Raw genomic sequence first — 16,988 nt, forward strand, 5'->3', positions numbered from 1 at the left:
GCTCTCAAGTGTCAATACACTGTATGGTAATAAAGTAAACAAAGAAGGAAAGGGAAATTAAATGATGTAAAGTGTAAAATGAACATAGCCTAGAAACAGACTTTTAGAGTGGTGGTGTCTTTGGGTTGGAGATTCCGGTCCTTCTCTTTTCAATGGATTTGACAACGCTAAATATTGGGCTTCTGGTTTAGGCTCACATTTTTTTGGCTGCCTTGTCCAGTGTAAGCTCATGTATCTAATTTGGATAGCAATTTTGATAAGTGGAGCGACCATTTTGACTAAATATATGTTAATACATTTTTAATTTTCACTTTATAAACTAGACTTAGACTTCGACTTTCTTTATTGTCATTGCACAAAAACATAACACTTTATTATGGCAACGAAATTTCAGTCTGAGGTGTCTGGTTTCCAAAAACAAAACTATATGTCTAAAAATAAATAAATATGAGATAAATACTAATCAGGAAGATGCACAAATAAACAGTATTGCAGCTATTGACCAACGTTCAGCAACCTGACAGCACCATGAAACTGTTCCTGAATCTGGTGGTTCTGCATCGAATGCTACGGAACCGTCTGCCGGATCGCTCGAGGGAGAACAGTGCATAGTGGGGATGAGTAGAGTCCGAGATGATCCTTTGTGCAAATATATAAAAAAAAACCTATACAGTATTTGCTCCGCCTGGTGTTATACTTTATTGACCACAGTAGTTAAAGCCAGGCACACAGTGTGTGCATGTATGTATTACGTTTATCCTATGACGACAGCTATCCATGGAGGAAATACGTATGAACAGACTGCAAATAAAAAAAACAGTGAGTCAAGCTTGACCTTTGATTCCTTTTTGGAGAATGTAATTGCTGGCTTAAGAGAGCATGAAATGTATTCCAAGAAATATAAGCAAGAATGGATCACAGATTTGAGGCTGACCTCTGTTTTGATGCCCGCAGTCTCGGTGTGTTCTCCTTAAGTGGCGCCATCCCAGTTGTTTTTCCGGTGGCAATTATTTTGCTCTCCTTGTGATGTCATTAAACGTCCTGACAACGATTCTCACAGGACCAGAGCAACAATTGTTAACTGGATGTGTTATCTCCTCCCAAGTTAATTTAACATCACAAGCTCTGTGGAGTATTTACTCTGCTGCTGATTTGCTCCTGGTGATTCAGCGCTTCAGGGACTGTTACTGTCTTTTGTGAAGGATAATTCATTTTCATTCCGCTTGATTTCCTGCTGTTGGTTTCAGGTTTGTTTCCAACACAAAGTTAGCGTCACATCGGGAGAACACCAGTCCAGTACTTTTTTGTCATTTACAAATGGTGTCTGTTTTCGTTATTTGTTTTAGTTTCCTTGTCAAAAAAAATGCCCTACGATATACATGAACCATGCCCCGGTGGATCATGGAGATTTTTGTGTCCTTGGAGTATTGTTTGTGGTGTGGCAGCAAAGACAATGCAGCATGGGGCCGTGGGATCGAATTCCAGCGAGGGAGCCGATGTTTGCCCTCAGGCCGAGTCTACCTGCATTGTAAACCTCTGTGATTTTGTTTTGGAGGAGCATCGGCTAAATTACAAGTCATACATTGTAACGCTCAACATAGCATCCTGGGGAAGTGACCTAAGTAATGTGTCCACTAAAACGGCTCTATGGCTCAGTATTTATTTAGTAGATTGAACATGTCAACATGTGTGCGTTTGTTAAGACAATGGAGTACAGCTCAACTCGTGTTAGAGCTTGATTTTGATGTCATACTTTTAGATAGTAATGCGACTCAAACGCTGACCTTTCGTGGTGAAGGAAAACATTTGACAAATTCTATTTTAATACTGTTGGCGCTCCAACAAAAACACTTTATTCGGGCTAGTGCATTTTTTGTGTGTGCTGAAAACGTGCAACACGGTGTGTGTATGCATGTGTGCATGTAGTACCTGAACTTCTCGGATGTCTTAAATACCTTCACCAACTCAACAAACTTCTCAGACATTACCTAAACATTGCATCTCAAACGCAAGGTAAAAGCAGAACACAAAAAAATAGTTGATAAGAAACAACATAAAAATATGAAATATTGTTTCCCATATACAGAATACAGTTAAGAATGGAGCAGAATCAAAGAAAACCTTATGATACTAAAAAACTGTAAGTTAGTATTGTTTAAGACAGATTTTCTTTTACATTATTTTGATATTTAAAGAAAAAAAGTAAACCACATTTAATGTTTGGCATTTGGCTTAAAGACTGTTAAATAATTTAATCAACGTGATTCATACTTGTTCAAATAAATGTGCATTTGATGTTGGATGGATACATCACCCACCCCCTCCATGAGCACCTGGTCCAATACAAAAGCACATGGACCAACAGACTGAGACTGCCCAACTCAAAGACGGAGCGCCACAGGAGGTCCTTTCTTCCTGTGGCAATAAAAACATACAATTTGTCCCTGAAAAAAAATACAATGAAGGGTTTTTGGGCACATTTGTTGCACATTATTTTTCTAAGATTTTTTTTTTTTGCACTTTATAATATTATTTCTTTTTTAATTTATTGCGATATGTTGTGTACAGAGCATGTTACAAACACAATTTCCCTTGGGATTAATAGAGTTTTTCTGATTGTGATTCTGATACCTGGAGCATATTTTCTCATGTTGCTCTGACATGAAGGAAGCTCATTCTTGAGTGATGGTGAATTGAATTTTCTGGCAGAAGCTGCAGGAGCTAATATTGTCAGATAAGTAAGTGTTGAGGATTCACTCTACCTTAGTTTGGCCAGCGCACTGTAAATTTGCTCACGGCGGGGGGTTCCTGGGTTGACAGACCAAAGTCACCACAGGTGGCAGAGCCGCTGGGCCCACAGGGTGGTTTCGTGCCAACCTTTGGGTCCCGGGTTAATACCCTGTGAGTGAGTGCATGGCAGCACTGGAGCGCTTGTTAACCTCTTTTTTTTTTTTTATATATAATTCTGTGTGCGCTGTCAAGGACATGTGGAGGTAAATCGTGTGTGAAAATCCTGCAGAATGTGGAAGGATTAAATGCTTCAAATATCACGGTTTCCATGCTCTAATTAACTCCCTAATTAACGAAGTGCTCAGTGCTGTCAGCAGAAAAATGTGCAGGGACTTGACGGGCGAGCGTGATGGAGTGATACTGCCAGGATGGAGAAACTTTCACATTGTTTTTTTTCTTGGTAATTGTGCAAGATAAGGTGCGAGCAGATGTGGATTTTAACCAAGGCTGTGTAGGAGGAACTGAAAGACCAATGAGTTAAACTTATCTTCCTTCTTCTTCTCTCCCACATTCACCAAGATTTGCTCTGTATCTTCATACATCGCAACATCTTTCAGTCATGATAGATTCACAGCGTTTTGTTTGTGTGACTTGCTGAATTTGGCAGCACTTTTACAGCTCGTATGTTCTGGCTACACGAACATCTAACCCCGTGAGAGATCAAGAAATCTCCAGGGTTCTCAACTACTCACATTACAAATATTGTCCTGGCATTCTTTAACAGGTCCGAGGAAACATTTCAAAACTCAGATGAACACTCAGAGAGTGCAGACCTCTGCCAAGCAGCTCAATCAAACCCGACATGGTTAAAGTTAAATGAGCTGGTTGCCTGCAGACGGCAGTAGCTTTCCAGAACTCACTTGAGTTATTTGTTATTTCTCATTTCTTGAAAGCTTGATCCATATGTGAGATATTTGGTCGGCATCACGTGACAATATTATGGACAGTAGAAACACAAACTGCACTTATTAGACTCATACACAAAACCGCATGGATAAAAGATGTACATATTTTGAGGAGTTGCGTCTACTCATCTGTATATTCGTAGTACATTATAATGCCAGTAAAATATATATTATTAAATGTGGTGCCACTCAAGTTCAGTCAAATATAATAACTGAAGATGAAAAACTTGTTTGAATAAGTTTTGATTTACCCATCTCTTGCACACATCACCTCTTTCTGAAATTAAGAGTGACGTGCAAAGAGGTCTGTTCTCAGCGCCTTAAGAAGCTGATTCATTCATCATTCAATAATGTGATGAAAATCCCGTCCAAGGTTTGCTCCACTCACATTCACTGGCTTTGCACCATAATCTCTGCTGGAGGCTGATAAATATTCAGATTTATGAGCACAAGTGTTGTCTACATCGTCCGACATGTAATCTCATAATGTTCTTGAAGCATTTATCCACTATCAAGTTAGACTGCCATGAAACGGCCAATGTAAAGACATATTTGTGATCCATGATTTACAAAGAAAACCATGGTAAACCACGCAAAAATGAATATAGGGACAACTTTGCGCCGGGTTTATAACAGCTAAAACTGTCCATGATGTGATTTTCACTCTTTAAAGTCTTAAACAGAAGCATAATTGCCGTGAGCACTTATTACACATACAAACTCAACACCAGTAATGGACTCTGGCTTCATGAAACGGTGTCTTCAGATTCAGATGTTGATGATAGGTGGCGCTCTTGGATTAAAAAAAAATGTGCTACTTGTGAAATACTTAGTCAAAGCCAACGATTTTAGATTAGAGTGCCATTGAGTGGAACACTGTTTCATGAAGCCTCACCAGCCGACCGCTATGTAGCATTATTGTTGGCAGTAATAGTCACAAGTGAGGGGCAGATGAAGCATATTCGATACTTCATTTTCAGTGCCCACTAGATGGCACTCCCTGCTTTATTGTTTTTGGCTTTGCCCAAATCATTTAGCGAAACTGTTGTGAGTCAAAACGTGGAGTGGGACCCAAGTGCAGTGATGAAAGTCACAGGAGGAGGCAGGAGCGAGTCAAATACAGTAGTTTATTCACAACAATAAAACCAGAACAGAAAGCGTAACCGAACCGGGAGAAACAAAGTGAAGTCAGAACGTCCAAAATCAAAGAGTCACCAAACCGGCAGAAGTCCATAAACAGTCCAACAGAAAGTGTCACCGAACTGGGAGAATCAAACAAACTTAAATCTGGAAACAGAGAGACAAAAGCACAATGACAAACAATTACAAAACAAACCAGGACACACGTGGAAACAGAGGAAGAAACAAAACACTAACTCAGGCACCAGGGTTTCAGACAGAGTAATCAAATTACGCAAACAAGCGCACAGAAGGAGAGAACGAACGAGGAGAGCCAATTTACCACGGGAACAAGAGGAGTCGATCTGGCCCACGTTGCTGGAGTCCAGGTGCGCTTATCCATAGGTGATCAGGGGTTGACTGGCTCCAGCCGTGTGCCACAGGAACAGGAAGAAAGGAGGGAGAAAACAAAAACAGGACTCAAGTGACCAAAGAAATACGCGGAATCATGACAGAATCATCTGGACATAGAAGTACAGAAGTGGCACATGCATTACTGGAAACTCATTCAAACTGAAACCGTGGACATTAAATGATTTCCCTTGCAGAATGACATCTATTAGGAGTTGTGATGGGCTGATGAAGCTTCACGAACCTCATTTTCAGAGCTGAATGTGTGGCGCCCTTGGGTTGAAAACAATTTCAGGCGTTATTAAAATATTTGCTGCAAGCCGACGACGTTGTCTAGCAGAGTGTCGCCTCATGAGTGCCAAATATGAGGCGTCATGAAGCCTCATCAGCAGTAGGTGTTGTTTTTCAAATTAGCGTATTACGTTTCAGAGCACAGATGTGGAAATCAGAGTTTTAGACCTGATTGTCCATCACTTGGTGCTGTAATTACACTGTAATTAGTCGTTTCTTTTTCCCTCCAGTCAGTGATGAAGCGTCAAAGAATCAATCAAAATTTGCTCATAAACTTGAGATGAGCAATTCAGTCGTTCAACAAAGACATTTTCTACTTTAAGAATTAAGCAGCAAGTCGCCGTTTTGCACAGGAAAGATTAAAACCATTAAATTTGCGCTGCTCTTTTATGTGCAATTATCTAATCAAGCATGACGAAGATGTTTTTTTTGCATGCTACAGAACTTTGGCACACGGAGCTCCAAGGCCACAGGGCAAAGTTCTAAAATGACTGATGAAAATCTTCTCTGTGTGGCTAACTAAGTGACTTCATTTGATTCCCAGGCCCCTAATATGGGTCAGAGCCTCGGAAGATGTGTTCACTTTAATGAGGCATTCAACGTTGTTTGGATGTTTCGTTCATCTTGCCTTTTATGCCCATGCAATCCAATTCAACTGCACTTTAAAGGCTATTATGCTCTCACGCTGCCAATATTGTAGCTCTAGAGCACAGTGTTGGCAGTGGTCGCCACCTGAAACGTGGGAATGGAAAGTGCTACGCCATGTTTATTGTTCAGAGTGGCAAATCGTACTTCAGTATAATATGAATAAAATCTAGTTGATGAAAGTTAAATGAACTTTGTGGAAGAATGAATCTTTGCTTTTCCATCACTGTATGGGAGGGAGGCACTGGAAAACAAATTGAGGAAATTTGCCCAGGGACTAACATGACAATAAATTACCAAAAAATGAATAGTTGAAGAGGTACACTTTTGAAATGAAAGTGATCTCGATGGTTCTCTCCTTACTAAGCAACTAACAACTGCAGTAATGAAAGAAAATGGATATAGAAAGGGATGATATGACACATTTAATTCAGGAGAGGATACTGCAAGGTTGGAGCCAGCGAGCTCGAATGCATGAATAGGCATCACACGCTGTACTAAGTATTGAATTGTTCTTGTCTTATCAAGTCGTGATCAGTCATATTTAAACTTTACTCATGATGGCAACATTTTCACTGACAATTTTTCTTAGCCCCTCATCAGAGCGCCATTCCCCATTTCTTATCTCCTTATCTAAGGAGTGCCAACGTCCCCAAATGACACCACCCACCTATGTTTTTTGTCTTTCATCTTCCCTATGTTACAATTGAAAGTCCAGTTTTCCTGACTTCTCCGTCATTCTTTGACATAAACATGTGCTTAGCTATTTTGAGACTATATGCAGTCTTAAGGCCCATTTATGCTAAAATTACATACAAAATTGTACCCGTCCATTTCGATCGAAAAATGTTACCATCACTGATCATATCTTTTCATGTAGGGCTGAACGATATGGACCAAATTTGACATGTCGATATTGCATGCCAGATGTCTTGATTTCACAATGATTTTAGGACTGCCAAGATCATTCGACACGTGGTGATCAAAGTGTCGGAGCGCCACAGTCGGGGCGATCCAATCCGACGTACAGCGCAACTCGGAATGAAGCTGATGTTCCTCTAACTTGACCACAAAGCCTTTCCTGTGTGCCAGTGGTTTCTCTTAATATACTCTTCGTAAGGTGGGAGGTGGAATTGTTTCAGGTGATGGAACCGTCATTTTTGCGATGCGTGGCTTGAGCAACACGGCGCGCTGCTCTGCGTCCTCATTATTAAATTTCAAAAATCTTATTGTTGGTCATTTTTGGCCACTAAATCAGTTGAACAGACTTCACGCCGACTGTATGCACTCATGTTCATACTCTACATTTGCTGTGCTTCTTTCCCAGGTGGTTGTCATTGGCTGATTTCAGCGGTCCATCAACTGCAAACTTGAAAGTTTGTGGTTGGCTGGTCATAGCTGCGTGGAAGAAGCAGTGAACGTATTTCTTGCACTAAAGACAAAAATGATCAATGTTAAATATATCGCAACTGGAGGATGGAGAAATTCCACCTTTTCTCATGTCTTCTTTGTGTCACATTAGGGCAACATATCGGGTAGTAACAGCAACACTGCCTTCACGGTTTGAGGCTCCATGTGGTCCATGTCTGTAAGCCTTGTGGAGAGATTCAGAAACCTGGACATCATAAAGGCAGAGTACATACAGAAGGCTCTGTCTGTATCCAGTTCCGTAGGTAATGTTGAGCAAAAATAGACCTTTAAAATACATAAATAGGTGATTAGGTTTGACAGTCATGAATGCTGGAAGAAATGAAATTTGGTTTCCGTTTTGAGGTTATTTGTGGGCTGACAGAAAACGCCAACCTTCATGGAGGAGGTGTCAAATATGCCTTTCACGATGTTTCCACAGGCACTTGGATGAATAGAGTTGGCAAAGGTCAGACCAGGTAAATGGAGACCAAAAAGACAAGCTGTGTTCATAGGTTGGTTTAAAGATGATGTGTGCCTTCATTAAAAATAGTTGTTCCAATAGCCAAGATTGGAGCTCCAGAGCGTGACATCGAGTGGGCTATGAAATTGAGGCTTCATGAAGATTCCATCTCTAAACCAATGTGGTTCCTTAAGGTGGTAAAAAGACAGCACGGAGACGATAGGTGTGAAGAGGGAGGTCGATCACCGTAGGTTAAGATGGGGGGAGGCTGAGGAGGAGGAGCACAAAGCAGAAGTTATTAATGGACTAAATAAGGCATCAATGACAAAGCCAAACCAAAGTGAGTTATCACAAGACGTCTTCTCTGGTTCCTCCCCAAGGCATTTAGCACAGCAGCAATACTACTGTCTCAGACACCCCAGCTGGAATTGCACAGCTTATTTTTGTGTTTGACGAAAACGACGGCATTTTGTTCCACATTATTTTTTAACAATTCATGCGATTGCGAGTTAATAGTTGAACATTTCTTGCCACTGTAATTGACACCGCTGGGGAAAGGGAAATGCTGTTTTCCCACATAAGTGGATGGGTGTCATAACACATCATAAAGCAGCAGCCTAACCTTGTCAGACTGTATCAAGGAAGCAATTAGAGCTGGAGGGCTGGAGATGTGCTCCTCTGCAAAGGATAACAGTCCCCTTGGTAAAAAGTGTTGGTGAACAATGTGTGGAAAATAAATACATGTCACTGTAAAGGGACAATGTCAAGGGCGAGTCTTATTCGCTCAGCATTGTAGGATTAACCTCCGCCTCTTGGAGCAAAAATAGACTTTGTCATCTAACAGCTCTTCTTTTGTGTTTCTCCCTCTCCTCTTCTCTCCCATCAGGTCTCCACATAATGGAGCGAGAATGAACAGAGAGCGGCTTAAGAAAAAGCATGAACTGGAGGTTTATTGAGGTCATCTGCTTCCTGTTTATATGGGACCATATAACAGTTCAGTCTTCCCGCCAGGACCCGTCGGCCACTGAGCAGCATGTCGCCAAACAGTATGACTGGCTCATCTCTGACCGTGGACCTTTCCACCACTCTGGGAGTTATCTGTCCTTTGTGGATAGATTCCGCCAAGGATTTACGACCAGATATAAAATTTATAGGTAAGTTCACCCTCGGCTTGTGTACTGGTGCTGCCGGGCTTTTTTGGGGGGAGTGCTATTTTCTATTTTTGAAATGCTGGTGCAAAAAGCTGTGCCGTGCGTGCATTCTTTCCGAGAGGTACATTATGTTTTCTGATGTTGAGGAGCTGCTTTAGCATATCGTATGTTATGAATAGAATATATATTTGAGTTAAGATTATCAGCAACATATTTTTTTCCAACCAATTTTTTAAATGTATTTATTTATTTATTTTTTAAAACTGCACTGCTTTTTTTAAACTACTATTATTACTACGATTTTTTTGTTTAATTCCGTACTGTTTTTTCTTCCATTTGTACATTTTTATTTTATTGATGTTCTTGTATTATTGCACTTATATATGTCTACAGATACCAACATTCCACCTTGACGATTGAGTGACATAGTTGCGACTTGTAATTATCATTGACACCGCTGCGTGTCCAGAAAAAGACAATGGCAATGAACAATCTGAATATTGAGCAGTTTAAAAGCAGTGTATGCGCACACCTGTTCCGGTACAACGAGATTAAAATAATATTGCTGTTAAATTTATGTGGCTAAAGATAAGGATCACTGTTTCATCAGCTCTTTCACATTTTCAGTATCATCATATGTCAGATTTCCAGTAAATGCACCCATGAATTTCACCCTGCAATGCTTTAATCTCTAGTACAATCCGCAAAATGATCTACATTAAACCAATTTTAATCCCGTATTTTCACACCTTTTGGTTGTTTGCAGCTTTAATTCCACCGTGCTGAAATGCAAGTAATTCCGAGTAACTACTCAGGAATATCAGTTTTGCCGTGTCTCTGCTTCGGGAACTCACCACTGCTCCCTGGTCCCTTCTGATTCTTCCGACACGAACTGTGAACAACACTTTCGCGTCATGTGCGTCTTGATGAAGCGGAAAGACAAGTTGACTCTCCGGGGAGTAACGCCTTGTAGTTGCCGTGCGAGTTATGGCCATTTATTGAAAACGTTTTGTGTCTGTGGGATTGTCACTACGCCCTGGTGGCTTCTGATGTTTATCCTCATTAACCAACCACAAACTGCAGCCAACACTGAGGTGTTATGTCTTGTTTTTAAGGTTTACCTCGAGCTGCCTCTCAACTGAAAGATTTTGGATTTTCATTTAGTTATTTATTTTTTATCTTAAATAAGAGGTGGAAAATTAAGGGTTACTTTCACCCTCCTACTAAATGTTCTCTTTTAGCGATGAGTCTAACTGGTACTAGAGGTGTTTCACACATCACACGTGAAAGTGTCCCCAGATTTTCCATTCTTAATGGCCAGTTAATTCCAATAATCCGCTCATCTCCCACCCAGCAGGAGCGGCACGGCATCAGACGGAGTTTTCGAAAACAAAATCATACCAACCCCTCTGTCGCACTCGGCACACGACCGCTAAGCTGTGCTCAACTCTAACCAGCAGCGAGGAGCAAGTGGCTTTTGCAAATTTCCCCCGGGACTCTCTTAGCTTTGACAATTTAGCGGTGGAAAGCGGTTGAAACAGATTTGCCGTGAGACAAAGCATCCATCTCTTCCGTGTTCCCTTATCAAGGGAGATTACCCCGGAGGCTGGCCGTATGGCCGGTGCCAACCTGATCAGTAACAAACAAATCTGTCCCATCTTTAATAACGCGGGCTCTTCGCCTAATACGATGGATAAACATGGTTTTACGAGTTTCCTGGCTCTTCTCACGTCATTTGAAAAGGTCACCATCGCTTGACTGGAGAAGATACACCACACGGCACCAATTATTCGCCGCCTCCAGACTTAAAGAAATGAGTCGTCGACGACACTGTCGGGGCTGATAAGAATCTTTGAACACTGATCTGCCTTCTCGGCTTTTATGCATATTTTCTGCGAGGCAATTGTTCATGAATACAGTCGCCATTGTTGACTGAGCTGCGTCGGCGCAGTCGGTCGTTTTGCTTGAATCTGTTCTACTTACCGAAAACACACCTTCAATGGCGTCTTGAAAATCTGAGATTTTTAGAGATTATAAATATTATATATTGTTTTCCCTAATACTGTCTTTTTACATTTCTCCTGTGCTTTTACTCATTAGGTTGCCTTTTTACATCATTCATATTATATTAATATCCCTGAATTTAGTTTCAGTATTCTTGTAATTTTGAGTCCTTATATTTCAGCGATTTCTTCCTGCATTTCAAAATGTTTTGATTTAAACTAGACTATGTGGAGTCATTTCAGACTGTGACCCTTTCATAACACCTCATGAACGTGTTTCTGAAATGCTTCGCCTTTGGACGCTGCTCATCACTATTGGATTCACGGCTGACTAATGTTTATCAACGCATGCTTGAGTTAAGTTCGATTGCCCACTGCGCTCTCATTCTGTTGGCCGTACTCTATTAAGGGGTCGAATGTGTTTCAGATGATGCGTGTTCTCTGTTGTGCTCTTTGTTCGCGGCCCTCTATCTTAGGTTCCTCTGTTGCTGAGCGAAAATCCAATATAAATGCAAATCTGGTGGCTGTTAATGCTTTTTTTAAAGGCCACAAATCTACATTGTACTGTAATCGCAGGCACAAAATGACCGTCGCTTTTCGAGAATAAAACAAGTCTGAGGCATGCATCACTCATAATACAAATCAGAGGCTTCAGCTTTTGGCTGCGTGCTGGATAAGTGAGTCTCACAAAGGTCAGCAGCAGCTGTATTGAGTTGTGCTGCAACTTTTTTTTAATTCTTATTAATATATTTATTTTCCACTCACAACACAATAACGCTAGTCACAAAATATAATTTAGGAATATATTTTTTCATATCTTTCCTACATTTTACTTTATAATATATATATATATATATATATATATATATATATATATATATATATATATATATATATATATATATATATATATATATATATATATATATATATATATATATATATATCCAAATCGCTGCAATCACATTTATCTTAAATATTTACTTTCATTGAGAATCCCAGCAGGCTGTTAGCAGGAGTCGTCATTTCAGCTGGGGGGCATATTCATTTCCTTACATAGAGATTTTAATTTGAGATTTGGCAAGGTAGATTAGAGGTGTGACTCATTTAATTAGCCCTCATTTATCTGCTCCGATCATTTGTCCTTTGGTATAAAAGAAAACATAAAGGGTCAAAGCAAGACTTTTTTTTTTTTTTTTTTTTAATCAATGCAGCCTTTTTTTTGGGTGTGTGTGTTGTGTTTGAACTGGCTTTCTAATTATAGGCTGTGACGGAAGAAGAAGGGACGTCCTACCAACTCCAGCAGCTAGTTTTTGTAGGTCACTCAAAACTGAGCGAGCACGCCATCCTCAGTTGCGTGAAAAATGCTGAATCCTACAGGAATCCAAACTCTTCCAAAGGTACATCACATGGCAAAGTTGGGACAAACCTAGACATCAAAAACGTTAGGCTGCAACTTTCATATTGGCCTTAAAAAAATCAATGCTGAAACTTTTCCGTAGGCCGTACACCTTGGAGTTTGTAATTGAAATTTAAAGACACAAACACAGCCATAATAAATGCAAACAAAAATGAGGTGACGTGATAAAATGGGTCTGAATATGGCCATGGACTTTCTTCTTGGTTATCATGATCTACTTTCATATATACCTCAATTACCGGACTATAAGCCACTACTTTTTGGAGTTTGCACGTTCTCACTGTGTGCGCATGGGTTTTTTCCGGGTACTCTGGTTTCCTCCTACAGTCCTGCTCACTTGATTAATTTGATTGGTTTATTCATGTTATAAGCAATTCAACTTAAATTCAACAACTCAACCTAAATGATATAAGGTGCTCAGGTCAAATTCACAAGGTCAATAAAGGCCCACACACGTCCATGCTTGGTCCACAGCAGTGTGTGCTTCACACAGCCTCTCGCTTCACTCTCTCCTCTATATATAGCCTGTGTTTGAGAGGTCTCTTCGAACGGCACTAAAAGCACTTAAGAATATTGTCTCATTCACACTTTCATACACTGCTGGCTGGAGGTCAAACTGATATGGATGCCAACCTGCCGGAGCAATTGAGTTCAGCGTCTTGTCAAGGGCACTTTGACTCTTATTTTGACCACTGTTTGATCACTAGAACCTCTGGCATGAAGCTTCCCTGGTAACCAACCTATGACCATGACCTAAAAATCTTTTTCATCGCCTTCCCCACTGCTGTCTGCTCACCAATGACATTTATGTCAGACAATGTTCTGATCATTACTTCAACCGGTCGAGTGGTAAATTGCCCCTTCACACTCTGTGAGCAGCTGGTTGCAACGTGGCGTAGACATGTAATGAAGTAGTTACAATGGACTATAATTTGTGTTTACATGGTTTAATATCATGACCACGGTGAGTGTTTATGCTCAATTGTTTTGTGTTTATTTTCAACATTAGAATCTTAAACATTCGTTCGGCCTGTCATGATGGAGACAGCTGACCCATAAGGCAATGTTTCTGCCCCGCCCAAAATGAGTCCCCCCTTTAGGGAGGTTCTCCTCATAGATAAAATGATATGTTTAGCCCCCTGAGGGGACACAATGATACAAGTTGAGGTGCCTTCTGGATGTACCAGGTGGGGTACTGTGCATGTTCCCTACTGGGAGGAGCCCACTCAGCACACCCAGGACTGCTCACAGGTGATACTATCTCAGTTGGCTGGGGAACACTTCTATAACTTACTAGAGTGAGCTACTTTGCTCTGCTTACGTCAGATTTTTTTGGTTGACTGATGGCCTTTTTTCAACCCACAATGAGGAGCGAGCACAGAAACAACACAGTCAACACTGAAGAAACAAAGACACACACACAAAAAAAAAAAAACACAACAGTAATATGCAGACTTTGCCAAAAAGCTGAAGGTGCCGCCTAGCGCCATCACAGCGAGTGACAAGCCTTGGACTGAGAGGTGGAACGCATCCAGTGCCCATGCAGCAAGCCGTGGCTCTGCTCACCAACTACCACACCACGCACTCCGACTGTTGCTGGACCAGTGCCGTACCCTTGTCATCCTGCTGTTACCGGTGATACTGCGGACAGACCGCCATTACCCACAGTGATGGAGTGTTGGCCTCATGCTCTCTTTACCCGGTGCCCCATCCTTGCACAACTATATACTGTACTCTATAGCACTCTGTCTGCTTAAGTGGCATGGAGTTAGCATGGAATACTAACATCTAATCGAATGTAATGTTTAAATAATAATGCTTGAGAAAATAGGCGGTGATGGTTTTGAAATCTGAAGCATTTGAATTAAGTTTCCTTTTTTTGGAACTTTTTTTATTTTAATGCCTTCTCTTGTGTTTGGTTCCATTCATATTCTTTCATCTTATTAATTTCTTGCATGCAACATCATATTTATCTGAAAATTATAAGCAGTTTTAGAATTTACAGCAGCATTGGTATGATGGTTTAATCCTCAATGGATCCAAGCAACTCCATAAGACAAGCACTTGTTGGGTTTGCTCGATGATGAAGCAGTGAAACCTGTGGTAGAAGAGCAACTGCTGCTCCCAGCAGGCCTGTGAAGCACAGTTGGTCGCACCCTTATTAGAAGTTGTAGCCTCATAGGTGTTCATCATGATTCCAGTCCACCGCAAGAAGTGCCAACATTTGGCTCATGTTGTGGAGGGAAACATGATTCATCAGAACACGCTGTCTCCCTAAAGCTCTGAGGTCTGGTGCTGATGCACAGCAGAGACATCATAGCTGTGATAAAAACTTGGCCTGAGAACACTCACTTTAAATTGAAGGTAGCCACATGTAACAGACTAGGGAGTGTCTTTTTTTTTTAAACATCAATTTTCAAGCATCAAATCACTCTTTGAAGTCTGACCGATGGCCTCAGTATTTAATCAGTCAATTGTATCTTGATTCCTTTCTCAATAATAATCATTCAATGGAGTAAACACAAGCCTTCTGCCGCTCTAATTTGCATGTCATAACAACTTCTGCTCGAGTTCTCATTCTAAACTTGCATCAAAAAGAGCTGTGTTCGTAGACTCAATTCACCTTTTCACTCCAGATTCCAGTTCTCTCCTCCTCTATTCATTTGTAATGAGCATTGGAGCATCACATCCCGTGAGGAAGCCATCACACAAACAGTTTCCCTCTTCTGTTCTTTGCTGATGACACAGTTTTTTTTTCTTTCTTTGTTTTTAATCCCTGACCAAAGACTTGGTGCAGCACATGTCCGTCGCTGTTGAATTTGTTGGATTGCTAATTGGAGAGAGCCGGAGATTTGATGTTGTCGACAGATTTTCCGAAAGAGGCTGCGGCCATGTTTAATTCATCGAGCCGTAGCGTCGCTAGCCAAAAGAAGCTGAGCACAGGGGGCAGTCATGAAGTCAGTGGTGATAAAACAGACTTGACAAAGAGGATGGAGACGTCCTCGGGGTCTGGGAAGCCATTAGTCGCTGAGACAGGAAGGTGCTAAAAGTACATGATAAAGAAAACACATTAAAGTGCAGGAGACAGCGAAAGAGGTCTGTGAAGATCAGAATAAAAATATGGAGCGACAGTGGTGAGGTGAGGACGCTCTGTGTGCTGCTTTCTTCTCTTGAGAGACAACATGACTTCTATTTCTGAAAATCCATGTCTACTGCAGTGCATTTTTACCACTACTATGAAACAATAGTGTTGAGTTAATTCTTTTTTTTTTTTTTTAATGGTGACTTTGAACATAAAGCTTAGTGTTATTCAGCCACATTTTACTTAAATTTATTATGAAATGCGACACTATTAGGCAGCAATGACCAGAAAAGCCTCTTACTATAAGAGACTTTATTTGGCCGTTAAACCAATAAAATAATGTCACGATGCTGCGGTCATTTAATGTTAGCAATTAAAATTCTAAATGTCGCATGGATGCGTCCCAGCTCCTTTGATACAAAATAATACACTTTAGTCACACTTAAAAACCTATAGCGGAACATAATGTACTCTCTTAATGAGACATTTGAAAGAAGAGATGCCGCAACACAACGGCCATTGTACAAACACAGCCTTGATAACTTGCTCACAAGAGTATTCTTCTCAAGTCACCGCCGAGCTTCGCGAGTCCCTTCAAAGTGCTGTTTGATGTAACCCTTCATACACTATCCTTATCCTACAACACGTACGTGCCACCATTGTCATTCAGATGTTTTATTCCATATCATATTACCCCATATTTTTAGCCCACCTCAGACAGTTCATACATCTACCCTTCGCACTGCCACTCACAGCTGCACTGTGGTGCCATCAGTTGCCCCCGAGCTCCAAACACCTTTTCACGTCGCCTCCTGCTTGACTCTCCTTTGCGGCCGGACCTGCTGGCCTCGGCACGACCACTTCGGACCTCTTCCATCCTCCAGTCATTGTAGCTGTGTTTCACAGTCTCTCCTCCTGCTCTGTTCTTTTGCACCTCACACATTCCTGAAAGCACTTCCCTCCCACAGTCTTCCACGTGGTCTGCCTATGTTGTGGTTCTCCGCAGCTTCAGGAAAAGAGCTGTTTGGAACAGATGAAGTGTGAGATCCCATTAATTTCAGTTTATTATTATTATTTTTATTATTTGTGTATTTTATTTATTTATTTTTAACGGCGTCTGTTTCCATCATTCACTGCTACACGAATGCTAACATCTATTCCAAAGTTTGGAATCCCTCTTGTCTACACATGCTTACAGGTCCTGTCACTTGCTCTGGGTTGAAAAAACAAACAGATGGTCATGGCTTTTCGCTGGTGTTGTGTCATGTTTGCAACCTGATTGTATTATATATGATATATAT

At 40.9% G+C, this 16,988-nt stretch overlaps 1 protein-coding gene across 1 annotated transcript in view; it reads left to right on the top strand.

The window, feature by feature from the left end:
- The window catches only part of brinp1 (bone morphogenetic protein/retinoic acid inducible neural-specific 1), a 126,371-nt gene that overhangs the window by 30,126 nt on the left and 79,257 nt on the right, over positions 1-16,988 (top strand). Inside the window, exon 2 of the mRNA XM_053846978.1 lies at positions 8,918-9,185. Coding sequence (XP_053702953.1) covers positions 8,968-9,185 — 218 coding nt within the window. The 5' untranslated portion in view covers positions 8,918-8,967. The remainder of the gene's footprint in view (positions 1-8,917; positions 9,186-16,988) is intronic.

The sequence above is a fragment of the Synchiropus splendidus genome, chromosome 1 (genome assembly GCF_027744825.2).
Source record: "Synchiropus splendidus isolate RoL2022-P1 chromosome 1, RoL_Sspl_1.0, whole genome shotgun sequence".
Classification (NCBI taxonomy): Eukaryota; Metazoa; Chordata; class Actinopteri; order Syngnathiformes; family Callionymidae; genus Synchiropus; species Synchiropus splendidus.